This window comes from Pogoniulus pusillus, chromosome 34 (assembly GCF_015220805.1).
Source record: "Pogoniulus pusillus isolate bPogPus1 chromosome 34, bPogPus1.pri, whole genome shotgun sequence".
Classification (NCBI taxonomy): domain Eukaryota; kingdom Metazoa; phylum Chordata; class Aves; order Piciformes; family Lybiidae; genus Pogoniulus; species Pogoniulus pusillus.
The window spans coordinates 2,308,141-2,324,263 of NC_087297.1; the positions used below are offsets into that span (position 1 = coordinate 2,308,141).

The 16,123-nt window shown below is 45.3% G+C and overlaps 1 protein-coding gene across 2 annotated transcripts in view; it reads left to right on the top strand.

Annotated features, from left to right (window-relative positions):
* Nucleotides 1-16,123, top strand: part of TTC39C (tetratricopeptide repeat domain 39C) — a 55,694-nt gene that overhangs the window by 15,034 nt on the left and 24,537 nt on the right. The window contains exons 1-4 of one of the 2 annotated variants that reach the window (XM_064170619.1): nt 1,399-1,436; nt 2,314-2,362; nt 7,065-7,193; nt 15,360-15,474. In XM_064170619.1, the coding sequence (XP_064026689.1) occupies nt 2,330-2,362; nt 7,065-7,193; nt 15,360-15,474 (277 nt within the window). In that variant the 5' untranslated portion in view covers nt 1,399-1,436; nt 2,314-2,329. Of the gene's footprint in view, nt 1-1,398; nt 1,437-2,313; nt 2,363-7,064; nt 7,194-15,359; nt 15,475-16,123 lie in introns of those variants that run through there. The other variant, XM_064170618.1, reaches the window with a different exon arrangement.

The following is a 16,123-nucleotide window of genomic DNA, read 5'->3' on the forward strand; positions in this document are numbered from 1 at the left end:
CAGCATGGGGAGCTGCAGCTCAACATGAGGAAGAACTTCCTTAATGTAAGGGTCCCAGAGCCCTGCCACAGGCTGCCAGAGAGACTGTGGAGTCTCCTTCTCTGGAGCCTTTCAGGACCCATCCGGATGTGTTCCTGTGTGACCTGCACTAGGTTCTCTGGCCCTGCTGTGGTAGGGGATTGGACTTGATGTTCTCTGGACCCTTTCAAGACCCATCTGGTTGTGTTCCTGTGTGACCTGCTCTAGGTTCTCTGGCCCTGCTGTGGCAGGGGGTTGGACTTGATGTTCTCTGGAGGTCCCTACCAGCCCCTAGCATCCTGTGAGCCTGTGTCTCCTGAGGTTGATTATCAGGGTAAATTCACAGCACTCAGTCTTTCTTGAACAGTTTCATGTTCTGCTTGGCCTTCAATATGAAAAAATGATCATCTAGAGCTGCCTGCCTGCTCACCCCACCCCAGACTGCCTTCTTTCTGCATATGGAGATCTAAGGAAGCTCCAAACTGAAGCAGTTGTGTTATTTCTGAGCTTCCTCAGAGGTGTGATGCGAGTGCAGCTTGGCACATGAGGCCATGAACGTCCACACTGCTTGTGCTGCTCTCTGCTGCACATTCGGCTCTGCTGGGTGCTGGTAATGCAGTAGGTGTGCCCTTGAAACGTGTGCTGAAGGTCATGGTGTGCTGTGCAGTGTGACTGTGCTGCTGAGTGGGTCCCACACACCTCAGGAGCTGAAAAGTAGATGTTGAGACAGCCATGGACCCTCTGCAGCAAGAGCCCCTGCCGCAGGTGCCAGCTGCAGGCAGCAGAACTCATGTGGCTGGCTGATAGGGTGGCAGAGTGGTTTGGGTTGGAAGGGGCACAGAGCAGGGATGCACGCTGGCAGCTGTGCTTGCTGGCCAGCCAAGGGCAGGAGCCAGGCTGCTTGTCTGCTGCACAAATGAGTGTGAAACTGTGGCAGGTGACATTGATCTCACACAGAGATGGAGGGGCAGGGTCACGGATTGCCTCAGGAGGAAAGGAGCCCTCGGAGGGCATCTTATCCACCCCCCCTGCAGGCGGCAGGGATAGCTCCAGCTAGAGCAGGCTGCCCAGGGACACATCAAATCTGATCTTGAATGTCACCAGGGACAGGGCCTCAGCCACGTCCCTGGGCAGCCTGTGCCAGTATTTGCTCACTCTCACTGTGCAGAACTTCCTCCTGATGTCCAGAATAACTCAGCACTGGGGCTGTACCTGTAGTGCCAGTGGGAGCTCTTTGTAGAGCCTTGCAGTCAGCACTTCTCCGTACCCTGGCAGCCTCACCACCCTCATGGGCAAGAGTTGCTTCCTAATGGCTCAGCTAAATCCTGCTTCTTCCAGTTGGAAGTCATCACCTCCTGTCCTGTCACTCCATGCCTTTGTCAGAAGTCTCTTCCCAGCTCAACTGTAGCTCCCTTCAGGTACTGGAAGGCTGCTCTGAGGTCTCCCTGCAGCCTTCTCTTCCCCAGGCTGAGCAGCCTCAACTCTCTTTTCACAGCAGTGCTTCTCCAGCTCTCTGACCGTGCTGGTGTCCCTCCTCTTAGCCTGCTCCATCAGTTCCATGTGCTCCTTGTATTGGGGGCTCCAGAGCTGGTCTCAGCAGAGCAGAGGCAGAATCCCCTCCCTGCCCCTGCTGCCCACACTGCTGGGGATCAGCCCAGGACAGGCTGGCTCTGGGCTTCAGTGCACAGTGCTGGCTCATGTTGAGCTTCTCCTCAGCCAGCATCCCCAAGTCCTTCTCCTCAGCATTGCTCTGCCCATTCTCCACCCAGCCTGGATTTGTGCTTGGTGTTGCCCTGAGCCAGGTGCAGGATCTTGCCCGTGACTGTGTTGAACTTTGTAAGGCTGCTGTTGGCCACCTCTCCAGCCTGTCTGGGTCCCTCTGGGTGCCATCCCTTTAGCCTGTCATCCACACCACACAGCTTGGTGCCAGCAGCAGAGCTGCTGAGGGTGTCTCGATCCCACTGTCCATGTTGCCAGCAGGGATGTTAACCAGCACTGGTCCCAGCATGGCACCCTGAGGAGCACCACTCTTCACTTGCTTCCCCCTAGGCACAGAGCCACTGACTGTTACTCTTTGAGTGCAGCCAAGTGTTCCACCTATCAAACCTGTGACTTTTTCACTTGAAAAATGAGGTTTTCAGTTCAGCAAACTTTAGATTTCTCTCTTGCATTGCAGAGTGATCCTGATTGCTGCAAATCCCCCAGCATTTATTTCCAGCTCTATCATTTCCAGTCAGGAAAAGCAACATGCACAGATAAGTGAAAGAGAATAACTGCCTTTTGTTTCCTTCACAGGAACCAGAGCCCATTAATGAGTTTTGGAGCCAGCTTTGTCAGTTTTCTGGTGAGTAGATGGGAGCAGAGAGCATCCACCTCTTCCTCTGGGTAATGTGTTCGTCAGGCTGGATATTCTTAATTTGTCTCCTCAGATGAGATTTGATTTCTTCCCCCCCCCCCACACTGTTTTGGATTTGGAGTATAGTATCATAGAATGGTTTAGGTTGGAAGGGAGCTCAGAGCTCAACCAGTTCCAACCCTCTGCCATAGGCAGGGACACCTCCCACTAGAACAGGTCACTCAAGGCCTCATCCAACCTGGTCCTGAACACCTCCAGGGAGGTTGTGGAGCACAGAAGCACCCAATGTGATCAAAGATCACATTGGGTGCTTCTGTGCTCCACAACCTCCCTGGACAACCTGTGCCAGTGCCTCACCACCCTCAACCTGTGCCAGTGTCTCACCACTCTCAACCTGTGCCAGTCTCTCACCACCCTCACTGCAAACAACTTCTTCCTCACATCCACTTTCAATCTCCCCTCTGCCACTTCAAACCCATTCCTCCTCCTCCTGCCATTCCCAGACCTTGTCAATAGTCCCTTCCCAGCCTTCCTGCAAGCCCACTTCAGATCCTGCAAGGCCACTCCAAGGTCTCCTGCAAGCCTTCTCTTCTCCAGCCTGCACAGCCCAAACTCTCTCAGCCTGTGCTCAGAGCAGAGCTGCTGCAGCCCTCTCAGCATCTTGGTGGCCTCCTCTGGGCTGGCTCCAACACTTCCATGTCCTGCTTGTGCTGGGGGCTGCAGAGCTGCCCCCAGGACTGCAGGTGGGGTGTGAGGAGAGCAGAGCCAAGGGACAGAATCCCCTCCCTTGCCCTGCTGCCCACACTGCTCTTGCTGCAGCCCAGCACACAGTAGTAGCTAGAAAACAAGTCACTATGTTATATAAAGCTTGTTTACTTACCTGGTTTAAATAGAAAGTCAAGCTTCTGCTCCTCAGCCTCTCCAGTGTGTGAATTATTGATGTGTTCCATTAAAGGAGGCAGAATAAAACTCATGAATGAGGAGTAGAGGTGGCATTAAAGTAATCCTCCTGGATGCCCTTTTCCTGCCAGCTTCTCTGGGGCTGAACTGTTCTGCATTCACATTGCTGGGTGAAGTCTGTGACCTCTTCATTCTTCAGTATGAGGGTGGTGAGACACTGGAATGTGTTGCCCAGAGTGGTTTTGGATGCCCCTTCTCTGGAGGTGTTCAAGCCCAGGTTAGATGAGGCCTTGGTTGGCCAAGTCTAGTTAGGAGGTGTCCCTGCCTGTGGCCCAGGGGTGGCTGTAGCTGATCTCTGAGGTCCTTTCAACCCAAACCATTCTGTGAATTCCATCCAGTCACATTTCTAACGTCTTGAATGGACATGATCTGAGAATAGGGACTGACCAGGCTTGCAGTGAGCAGCTGAGGTCTGTTAAATGTCTCTCTCCTGGTGTGCCTTCAGTGTATCAAAGCTGCTAACTTATGTCCAAACTCCACAGATGCCTTTAGGAAATGTTTGCATCTTAGTGTTTGAAGCTGCTCTTATTTTGACTTTGCTTCTTAATCTTCACCCACTCTGTTGCCCAGAGTGGTTTTGGATGCCCCATCCCTGGAGGTGTTCAAGCCCAGGTTAGATGAGGCCTTGGCTGGCCAAGTCTAGTTGAGAGGTGTCCCTGCCTGTGGCCCAGGGGTGGCTGTAGCTGATCTCTGAGGTTCCTTCAAGCCAAACCATTCACATTTCTTCCTTCTTGAATAGGCAAGATCTGAGAATAGAGACTGACCAGGCTTGCAGTGAGCAGCTGAGGTCTGTTAAATGTCTCTCTCCTGGTGTGCTTTCAGTGTATCAAAGCTGCTAATTTATGTCCAGACTCCACAGAAGCCTTTAGGAAATGTTTGGATCTTAGTTTTTGAAGCTGCCCTTATTCTGACTTTGCTGCTTGATCTTCAGTCACACCAGGAATTATCCATGGTAACACTCTTTTAAAAGACAGGATTTATAGGGATATGCCAGAAATAGAGGAGTTGTGAATGAAATGAATTTGAATTCCCTCTGGTCTCTGTAGAACATCCTTTAGGGAACACCATACTGGTTAGGAAGCCTTCTGGGGCATGTGCTTGCTTTGAAGAGGGGAAAGGGAAGAGGGAGAAGCTCTCAGGCTTGCTGCTGTGTGGTGCTGAACCAGTGGAACGTGGCAGTGCAGCAGCAGGGGATCTCAAGTCTCCTGCTTAGCTACTGTTCTAAAGATAGCAGCCACGCTGCCTGGGCCTCTCTGGTGCAGAGCTTTTGTTGAATAAAGCATCAAGAAAAGCAGTCATTTGTTCTGAAATGCCTTCAAAATTGGTTCAGCAGGAGATGGAGTTGGCTGCACTTCTATTTTTGATCAGATTTTCTTCCTGCATGCAGGATCACAGAGTGGCTTTGGCTTGAAAAGCTCTTTCAGCTCGTCCAGGCCAACCATTCTCTAACTCTACCAAGGCTGGGGTTAAGCCATGGACCTCAGCACCACCCCTCTGCCCCTTTGAAACACCTCCAGGGATGGGCATTCAGCCACCCCTCTGGGCAGCCTGTGCCAGGCTCTGAGAGCCCTTTCAGTTAAGAAGTTTGTTGTAATGCCCAACCTAAACCTCCTCTGCTGCAACTGGAGGCAGTTTCCTCATACCCTGTCTCTTGTAACACCCGAGAAGTGACCAACTTCCTCCTGGCTCCAGCCTGCCTTCAGGCAGTTGCGGAGGGGCAGAAGGTCTCTCCTCAGCTTCCTTCTCTCCAAAGCAATCAGGTTAATAGAATCACAGTGTTCTTTGGGCTGGGAAAGACCTCTAAGGTCATTGAGTCCAACCATCAACTCAACCCCACCATGGCCACTAAACCGTGTCCCCAGGTGCCATGGCCACAGCTTTCAGCGACACCTCCAGCATCTCCCTGGGCAGCCTCTGCCAGTCCCTGACTACTGCAGTAAAGAAATGTTTCCTCATCTCCAAAACCAACCAAGCAGCAAACCAAAACTCCCAACAGCCCTGACTTCACAGGAGGATGATGGTTTTGTCCTGTGTTCTCACATCACCCAACAGAATCCCAGGATTGGTTCAGTTGGATCACTCAGTCCAACCATCAGCCCAGCCCCACCATGGCCACCAAACCTCCAAGGGCCATGGCCGCAGCTCTCTGCAACACCTCCAGCCATGGGCACTCCACCACCTCCCTGGGCAGCCTCTGCCAGCCCCTGACCACTCTGACACCAAAGACGTTTTTGCTCCTCTCCAACCTAACCCTCCCCTGGCACAAGTTCAGGACATTTCCTCTTCTCCTACCACCTTATGCTAGGGAGCAGAGCCCAAGCCCCAGCTGCCTGCAGCCTCCTTGCAGGGAGCTGTAGGGAGAGTTACAGGAATTGTGGCTGCCAAAGGGAGGCAGCAGTGACCCTGGAGGACTGTTCTTCTCTGCATGAATTGCAGCCAAGCCACAGCTGTGCAGGTGCAGATCACAGGTGGCAGAACAGTCACTGAAGAGGGTTGGTAGGAATTCTTCTGCCCCTTAGTGTGCTGTGTCAGCAGGCTCAGCTTGGCTGCAGGGGAAGCTTTAAGAGGATTCAGGGCTTCGTAAGATATGATTTGTCTGCAAGTCTTGTTCAGTGTCTTCATCAGTGACCTGCATGAAGGGAATGAGTGGACCTTCAGCAGGTCTGCTGCTGATGTGGGACTGACTGACAGCTGTCAGGCTGTGCTGCCAGCCAGCAAGACCCAGACAGGCTGAGAGCTGGGGGAAGGAGAAGCTCAGGAAGTGCAACAAGGACATGTGCAGGGTCCTGCCTCTGGGGAGGAACAACAGCAGGCAGCAGCACAGTCCAGGGGTTGTCCTACTGGAAAGCAGCTCAGGAGGAAGATCTTGGAGTGCTGGTGGGCAACAAGTTCTGCATGGGTAGCAATGTGCCCTGTGACCAAGAGAGCCAGTGGCATCCTGGGGGGCATTGACAGAAGTGTGGCCAGCAGAGCTAGGGAGGTTCACCTTCTGTTCTACTCTACCCTAGTGAGGCCACACCTGGAATACTGTGTCCAGCTTTGGGCTCCCCAGTTCAAGAGGGACAGGGACCTGTTGGGGAGAGTGTAACAGAGGCTGTGAGGATAGTGGAGTGGAACATGTCTGCCATGAAGAAAGGCTGAGAGCCCAGGGGCTGTTCAGTCTGGAGCAGAGAAGGATGAGAGGAGATCTCATCAATGCCTATCAGTATGTGAGGGGTAGGTGATGGGATGAAGGTGCCAGGCTCTGTGTGCTGGTGCCCAGTGATTAGACAGGGAGCAATGAGGGCAAACTGGAACCCAGGAGGTTCCACCTCAACATGAGGAGAAACTTCTTTGCTGTGAGGGCTGCAGAGCCCTGGAGCAGGCTGCCCAGAGAGGTTGTGGAGTGTCCTTCTCTGGAGACTTTCCAGACCCTTCTGAATGTGTTCCTGTGTGACCTGCCCTGGCCGATCCTGCTGGGGCAGGGGAAGGTTGGACTCTGTAGAGGTCCCTTCCAGTCTGTAGTGCTGTGAAATGTTGGTAGAACACTCTCAAGTCTCAAAGTTGGTGTTCCTGTGTAGAAAATGTGCCCTGGTGTCTGCATGGTGAGGGGTTTATTTAGGAAGGAAATGTTGTTGTCAGGATTTCATGAGAACTTCTCCTATCCTCGTGTGTTTGTTTCTTTCTCTTCCCAGAAATACAAATGTTTGTGGTGGTTTTCATTCAGATCTGTTTGGGTTTTTTTTGGTAGAATGCCATGATGACCTTTGAAGAGGAGAAGATGCAACTGGCCTGTGATGACCTAAAGGCTACAGAGAAGCTCTGTGAAAGTGAAGAAGCCGGAGTGATAGAAACCATCAGGAACAAGATCAAAAAGAATGTAAGAACAGGAGTGAGAAAATACACACCTGGGGGTTGGAGGCATCCTTCTGGAAGCTTCCTTACTGTCCTTTTGCTGTTGTGAATAGAGCACATTGCCTGATGGGGAGAGGCTGAGCACCCTGCAGCTGTTCAGTCTGCAGAGGAGAAGGCTGAGAAGGGACCTGAGCAGTGGCTCTAAATAGCTGTGGGTGGGGGTCAGGAGGGAAGGGACACAGGGACAGGCTCTGCTCACTTGTGCCCTGGCATAGGACAAGGAGCACTGGATGGAAGCTGCAGCACAGGAAGCTCCACCTCAACATCAGGAAGAACTTCTTGACTGGAAGGGTCTCAGAGCCTTGGCACAGGCTGCCAGAGAGGCTGTGTAGTCTCCTTCGCTGGTGACTTTCCAGACCCACCTGAATGTGTTCCTGTGTGACCTGTGCTGGATTCTCCGTTCCTGCTCTGGCAGGAGAGTTGGACCTGAAGATCTAGGGTCCCTACCTGAAGATCTAGGGTCCCTACCTAAAGATCCTTCACATCCTGTGAGCCTGTAAAGAGTTTTGATTATTATATTCACTGCCAATGCTCATTTATTAGCAGACATTAGCAGTCTATTTGGATTTTAATATCATGAAAATTCCTCTAAGCCTACATCTCTCCAGTAGAAAAGGTCCTTTGGAAACACTCCTGTGCTGTGTTTCTCAGCCTGGTGCTAGATTCTTTGGTCTTGCTCTGGTAGGGGGAGTTGGCCTGGAAGATCTCCAGAGGTCTCCTTCCAACCCCTACCATCCTGTGAGCCTGTGGACCAGCAAAGCCTATTCTGATTTGTATTTATCAGAGCCTATTCTGATTTGTATTTATCAGAGCCTATTCTGATTTGTATTTATCAGAGCCTATTCTGATTTGTATTTATCAGAGCCTATTCTGATTGATATTTTTCAGAGCCTATTCTGATTTGTATTTATCAGAGCCTATTCTGATTGATATTTATCAGAGCCTATTCTGATTTGTATTTATCAGAGCCTATTCTGATTGATATTTATCAGAGCCTATTCTGATTTGTATTTATCAGAGCCTATTCTGATTGATATTTATCAGAGCCTATTCTGATTGATATTTGGCAGAGCCTATTCTGATTTGTATTTGGCAGAGCCTATTCTGATTTGTATTTGGCAGAGCCTATTCTGATTGATATTTGGCAGAGCCTATTCTGATTGGTATTTGACAGAGCCTATTCTGATTTGTATTTGGCAGAGCCTATTCTGATTGGTATTTGACAGAGCCTATTCTGATTTGTATTTGGCAGAGCCTATTCTGATTTGTATTTGGCAGAGCCTATTCTGATTGGTATTTGGCAGAGCCTATTCTGATTTGTATTTGGCAGAGCCTATTCTGATTGATATTTGGCAGAGCCTATTCTGATTGATATTTGGCAGAGCCTATTCTGATTGATATTTGACAGAGCCTATTCTGATTTGTATTTGGCAGAGCCTATTCTGATTTGTATTTGGCAGAGCCTATTCTGATTGGTATTTGGCAGAGCCTATTCTGATTTGTATTTATCAGAGCCTATTCTGATTGATATTTGGCAGAGCCTATTCTGATTGATATTTGGCAGAGCCTATTCTGATTGATATTTGACAGAGCCTATTCTGATTTGTATTTGGCAGAGCCTATTCTGATTGATATTTGACAGAGCCTATTCTGATTTGTATTTGGCAGAGCCTATTCTGATTGGTATTTGGCAGAGCCTATTCTGATTTGTATTTGGCAGAGCCTGTTCTGGTTTGTATTTGGCAGAGCCTATTCTGATTGGTATTTGGCAGAGCCTATTCTGATTGATATTTGACAGAGCCTATTCTGATTGATATTTGACAGAGCCTATTCTGATTGATATTTGACAGAGCCTATTCTGATTGATATTTGACAGAGCCTATTCTGATTGATATTTGACAGAGCCTATTCTGATTGGTATTTGGCAGAGCCTATTCTGATTGATATTTGGCAGAGCCTATTCTGATTTGTATTTAGCAGAGCCTATTCTGATTTGTATTTAGCAGAGCCTATTCTGATTTGTGTTTTGCAGAGTGTATTTTCTTTCCCCCTCTGCCTTTGCAAACAAAAGGTGAAAGGGAGTAGAATGTCAGATCCACAGCAGTGCAAATACCATCAGTCATTGAGAACTTCAGATCACTTCACCTCCATTCTCTGCTCTTTTGTGTTTTAGCATCTGCTTAATAGATGAGTATTTGCTTGGATTTTCTTCCTCTCACACAACAGTCAGGGAATTCCTCTTCTGAAGTAGGAAGTTGTCTTGATATTAGGAGTTCATTTCCTAACACTCCAAGTCAGTGACCTGCTCAAATCACATTGGGAAGCTGCAGCCACCCTCAGCCTGAGCTGAATCCATCCCAGCCGTTGAGGAGCATTGGCCGGGGTGACTGGACTGGAAGCTCTCCAGGGGTCCCTTCCAACCCCTAACATCCTGTGAGCCTGGGATGTTGGAGATTAATAAGTAAAATAGTTATTAATCACCCAATAGTCAGGGAATTCCTCTTCTGGAGCAGGAAGTTGTCTTGATAGTAGGGATTAGTTTTCAGCAGTGCTCTGTTGGCATTAGGGCTTTGTTCTCAGCCATAGCGGTCGAGGTGAAATGGTTTTTGATCCCTGTTGCTTGGTTTTGTGGGTTGTATGATCCCTATTGGTTGATTTTTTGGGTTGTTGATCCCTATTAGTTGATTTTGGTGTTGTTTGATCCCTGTTGGTTGATTTTGTGCTTGGTTTTTTGATCCCTATTGGTTGATTTTGTGGCTTTTTTGATCCCTATTGCTTGATTTTGTTGTTTTTTTTATCCCTATTGGTTGATTTTGTGGTATCTTTGATCCCTGTGAGTTGATTTTGTGGGTTTTTTTGATCCCTATTGGTTGATTTTGTGGTTTCTTTGATCCCTGTGAGTTGATTTTGTGTGTTTTTGATCCCTGTTGGTTGATTTTATTTTTGTTTGATCCCCATTGATTGATTCTGTAGTTTTTATGATCTCTGTTGGTTGATTTTGTGTTTGGTTTCTTGATCCCTATTGATTTTCTGTAGTTTTTTTGATCCCTGTTGGTTGATTTTTTGGTTTTTTGATCCCCATTGGTTGATTTTTGGTTTTTTGATCCCCATTGGTTGATTTTTGGTTTTTTGATCCCCATTGGTTGATTTTGTGGTTTTTTTTGATCCCTATTGGTTGATTTTAGTTTTTTGATCCCCATTGATTGATTCTGTAGTTTTTTGATCCCTGTTGGTTGATTTTTTGGTTTTTTGATCCCTATTGGTTGATTTTGTGTTTCTTTGGATCCCTATTGGTTGATTTTAGTTTTTGGATCCCTATTGGTTGATTTTAGTTTTTTGATCCCTATTGGTTGATTTTAGTTTTTTGATCCCTATTGGTTGATTTTAGTTTTTTGATCCCCATTGATTGATTCTGTAGTTTTTTGATCCCCATTGATTGATTTTTTTGGTTTTTTGATCCCTATTGGTTGATTTTGTGTTTTTTTTTTTTGATCCCTATTGGTTGATTTTAGTTTTTTGATCCCCATTGATTGATTCTGTAATTTTTTGATCTCTGTTGGTTGATTTTTTGGTTTTTTGATCCCTATTAGTTGATTTTAGTTTTTTTATCCCCATTGATTGATTCTGTAGTTTTTTGATCCCTGTTGGTTGATTTTTTTGGTTTTTTGATCCCTATTGGTTCATTTGGTGGTTTTTTTTTGATCCCTATTGGTTGCTTTTGTGTTTTTTTTGATCCCTGTTGGTTGATTTTGTGGTTTTGTTTTTTTTTATCCCCATTGGTTGATTTTGTGTTTGGTTTTTTGATCCCTGTTGGTTGATTCTGGTTTTTGATCCCTATTAGTTGATTTTGTGTTCCTTTTTATCCCTATTGGTTAATTTTGTGGGGTTTTTTTTTGATCCCTGTTGGTTGATTTTGTTTTTTTGATCCCCATTGATTGATTCTGTAGGTTTTTGATCCCAATTGGTTGATTTTGTGTGGGTTTTTTGAACCCTATTGGTTGATTCTGTTTTTTGATCCCTATTGGTTAAGTTTGTGGTTCCTTTTTGTCCTTATTGGTTGCTTTTGTGTTTTTTTTGATCCCTGTTGGTTGATTTTGTTTTTTTTATCCCTATTGATTGATTTTTGTGTTTGGTTTTTTGGTCCCTGTAGGTTGATTCTGGTTTTTGATCCCTATTAATTGATTTTGTGTTCCTTTTTATCCCTGTTGGTTGATTTTCTGTTTTTTTTTGATCCCTGTTGGTTGATTTTGTGCTTCTTTGATCCCTATTAGCTGATTTTATGTTTTCCTTGAATCCATATTGCTTTTTATTGCTTCACCTTGGTTGATTTGGATTATTTTTTTCTGATCCACATTAGTTGATTTGATTTGAATTTTTATTTGATCCATGTTGCTTGATTTGATTTTATTTTTTGACCCTTTTTTATTGATTTGCTTTTTTTTAATCCATATTAGTTGATTTTATTTTTTCTTTAATCCATATAAGTTAATTTTACTTTTTTTGACCTATATAGGTTGATTTCAATTTTTTTTTTATCCATATTGCTTGATTTGAATTTTTTTTTTTTTGATCCCTGCTGTTTGGTTTGAATTTTTTTTTGATCCATGCTGTTTGATTTTGGGTTTTTTTTATCCTTGTTGGTTGATGTTAATTTTTATTGTTACACATTGGTTGATTTCATAGAATCATACAATCATAGAATCAACCAGGTTGGAAGAGACCTCCAAGATCATCCAGTCCAACCAATTCTTTTCTGTTCCACATTGGTTGATTTGAATTCCTTTTTTGGTCCATGTTGGTTAATATTTACTTTACTTTTTTGATGCAATTTGAGTTTTTTATCCCTGTTAGTTGATTTCACTTTTTCTTGAATCTATATTGGTGGATTTTACTTTTTTTTTGACCCACATTGCTTGATTTCAGTTTTTTTTTGATCCATGTTGCTTGATTTCAATTTTTTTTAACCCACATTGCTTGATTTCAGTTTTTTTTGATCCATGTGGGTTGATTTTGATTTTACTTTTTTGATCCACCTTGCATGATTTCAATGTTTTTGGATCCACATTGCTTGATTTGAAGTTTTTATTTCTCCACATATTGGTTTTTATTGCTTCACCTTGGTTGATTTGAATTATTTTTTCCTAATCCACATTAGTTGATTTGAACTTTCTTTTTTTTTTTGACCCACGTTGGTTAATCTGAATTTTTTTTTTTATCCATATTGGTTGATTTGAATAATTTTTTTCTGATCCATAGTGGTCAATTTGATTTTTTTCTTTGATCCATGTTGGTTGATGTTATTTTTTTTTCATCCATATTGGTTGATTTTATTTTGTCTTCAATCCATGGTGCTTGATTGAAATTTTTTTATTGATCCATGGTGGTTGATTTTGATTTTTTTTTTCTAATCCACATTGGCTGATTTGAATTTATTTTTTTTAATCTATATTGGTTGATTTTGATTTTTTTTTTAAATCCCTGTTGATTGATTTGAATTCTTTTTTAATCCCTGTTGGTGATTTAATTTTTTTTAATCTATATTGGTTGATTTTGATTTTTTTTTAAATCCCTGTTGGTTGATTTGAATTCTTTTTTAATCCCTGTTGGTGATTTAATTTTTTTTAATCTATATTGGTTGATTTTGATTATTTTTTTTAATCCACATTGATTGATTTGATTTTTTTTTCTTTGCTGATCCACATTAGTTGATTTGAATTACTTTTTTCTGATCCATGTTGGTTGATTTGAATTGGGCTTCTTTTGACCCATGTTGGTTGATTTGAATTGGGCTTCTTTTGATCCATGTTGGTTGATTTGAATTGGGCTTGAGTTGATATTTCCTTGACTCCATATGGGTTAGTTTCATTTTTCCTTGACTCCATATGGGTTAAGTTTATTATTTGCCTGAATCCATATGGGTTGAGTTTATTTTTTCCCTGAATCCATATGGATTGATTTTATTATTTCCTTGAATCCATATGGATTGAGTTTATATTTCCTTGAATCCATATGGATTGAGTTTATATTTCCTTGAATCCATATAGGTTGATTTCATTTTTCCTTGGGTCCATATGTGGATTGAGTTGATATTTCCTTGACTCCATATGGGTTGAGTTGATATTTCCTTGACTCCATATGGGTTGAGTTGATATTTCCTTGACTCCATATGGGTTGAGTTTATTTTTTCCTTGAATCCATATAGGTTGATTTCATTTTTCCTTGAATCCATATGAATTGAGTTGATATTTCCTTGAATCCATATGGGTTGATTATATTTTTCCTTGAATCCATATGGGTTGGTTTTATCCTTTCCTTGAATCCATATGGGTTGAGTTGATATTTTCTTGAATCCATATGGATTGAGTTGATATTTCCTTGACTCCATATGGGTTGAGTTTATATTTCCTTGAATCCATATGGGTTGATTTAATTTTTCCTTGACTCCATAGGGGTTGAGTTTATATTTCCTTGAATCCATATGGATTAATTTCATTTTTTCCTTGAGTCCATATATGTTGTTTTTTTTTTCTTTGAATCCATATGGATTGGTTTCATTTTTCCTTGACTCCATATGGGTTGGTTTCATTTTTCCTTGACTCCACATGGATTGATTTCATTTTTCCTTGACTCATATAGGTTGATTTTATATTTCCTTGACTCCATATGGGTTGATTTCAACTTTTTAATCATTATTGGTTGGTTTTATTTAGGATTTTGAAATCTATCTTGGTTGATCTTTTTTTCTGTATTTGTTGATATTTTTCCCTCCAGTATTGATTGAAATTTGATTTACTGAACATTTTAAATCCCCATTAATTGCATATTTATTGATTTCTCTTCTTTAGTGATTGCTTTATTGATTTGTTGAGCCTGACATACTCCACTCTGCTCTTAGAGGCACTTTATTTTCCTTGCCACTTGTCGTGGCCCTGTGCAGCCTGCTGTAGCTGGAGGTGTCCCTGCTGCCTGCAGGGGGGTTGGACAAGATCCCCTTGGAGGGTCCCTTCCAACCCAATGCAAGCTTTGAATCCTTTCTGTGCTTTTCCCACCTAATTTCTTTTAGCTGCAGGTCTGATGCAGTTTGTACCAGTTAGATGAAATTTAAATCTGTTGTGAGCCTTTGTAGCCTTCTAAGAAGAAGAGTTGCTGAGGGTGGGGGGTATGTAAGAGTTCACAGGCTCACAGGGTATTAGGGGTTGGAAGGGACCCAAAGGGATCATCCAGTCCACCCCCACTGCTAGAGCAGGACCACACAATCTAGCTCAGGGCACACAGGAACACATCCAGACAGGCCTGGAAAGGCTCCAGAGAAGGAGACTCCACAGCCTCTCTGGGCAGCCTGTGCCAGGGCTCTGGGACTCTTGCAGTCAAGAAGTTCTCCCTTGTGTTGAGCTGAAACCTCCTGTGCTGCAGCTTCCATCCATTGCTGCTTGTCCTGTCCCAGGGAGCAGTGAGCAGAGCCTGTCCCCCCCTCCTGACCCTCAGCCCTCAGGTATTGATAAACATTGATTCAATCCCCTCTCAGTCTTCTCCAGACTAAGCAGCCCCAGGTCCCTCAGCCTCTCCTCATCAGGCAGTGCTCCAGTCTCTTCCTCATCCTTGTAGCCCTCTGCTGGACCCTCTCCAGCAGATCCCTGTCCCTCTGAAACTGGGGAGCCCAAAACTGAAGGCAGTGCTCAAGATGAGGTCTCACCAGGGCAGAGTAGAGGGGCAGGAGAACCTCCCTTGATCTGCTGGACACACTCTGATAATGCCCCCAGGATCCCATTGGCCCTCTTGGTCCCCAGGGCACATTGCTGTGCCATGGATGCTCTCCCCCAGCACTGCCAGCTCCCTCACCACAGGGCTGCTCTCCAGCAGTCACCTCCCAACCTGTCCTGGTGCAGTTTCCTATCCCTCCCCAGGTGCAGGACTCTGCACTTGTCCTTGCTGAACCCCATTTGATTCCTCTGTGCCCAGCTCTGCCTGTCCAGGTCTCGCTGGAGTTCCCTCTTCATTAGGGAGGATCTTGCTTGGTGACCTGGCAAGGGTTAGCATAGCTCTGCAGGTCCAAGTGCTGAGCCTTGCCTTGGTCACTGCTCCCATTCCTGGCCCCTGCTAACATTCTCTGTGCTCTGTTTGTTCCACACAGGTGGATGGACGCAAATCCACTCTCTCCATGATCGATCGGCTCCAGAGGCAGATCATTGTAGCAGACTGCCAGGTCTACTTGGCCGTGCTGTCTTTTGTGAAGCAGGAGCTATCAGGTGTGCTCTGCCTTGCATCTCCACAGCTGCTTTCTGCATGGGTTCTTTCTCATGAAGCTTGGCCATTCAGTGATAGTATGCCTGCCATGGAATCGTGCAACAGTTTTGGCTGGAGGAGCCCTCCAAGCAGCCCTGACACCACAGGAGGATAATGCTTTGGTCCTGTGTTCTCACATCACCCAGAATGACAGAATTGTTCCAGTTGGAAAAGCCCTTTGAGGTCACCCAGTCCAACCATCAGCCCAACCCCAGCATGGGCACTGAACCCTGGTCCCAGGTGCCATGGCCACACCTTTATGGGCACTCCACCACCTCCCTGGGCAGCCTCTGCCAGTCCCTGACCACTCTGGCACCAAAGACATTTTTCCTCCTCTCCAACCTAACCCTCCCCTGCCACAAGTTCAGGACATTCCCTCTCCTATCACCTGAGCCTATGGAGCAGAGCCCAACCCCCACCTCACTGCAGCCTCCTCTCAAGGAGCTGTGGAGAGCAATGAGCTCTGCCCTCAGCCTCCTCCAGAAGTAAGGGTGATTGTTTTTGATCTTTTTCAAACATTCCAAGTGATAGACTTGCAGAGGTCTGGTTCTGCCCCTCTGTAGGTAGATAGCATAAAATGAGTTTAATTACTCAAGATGACAGCTGTCTGAT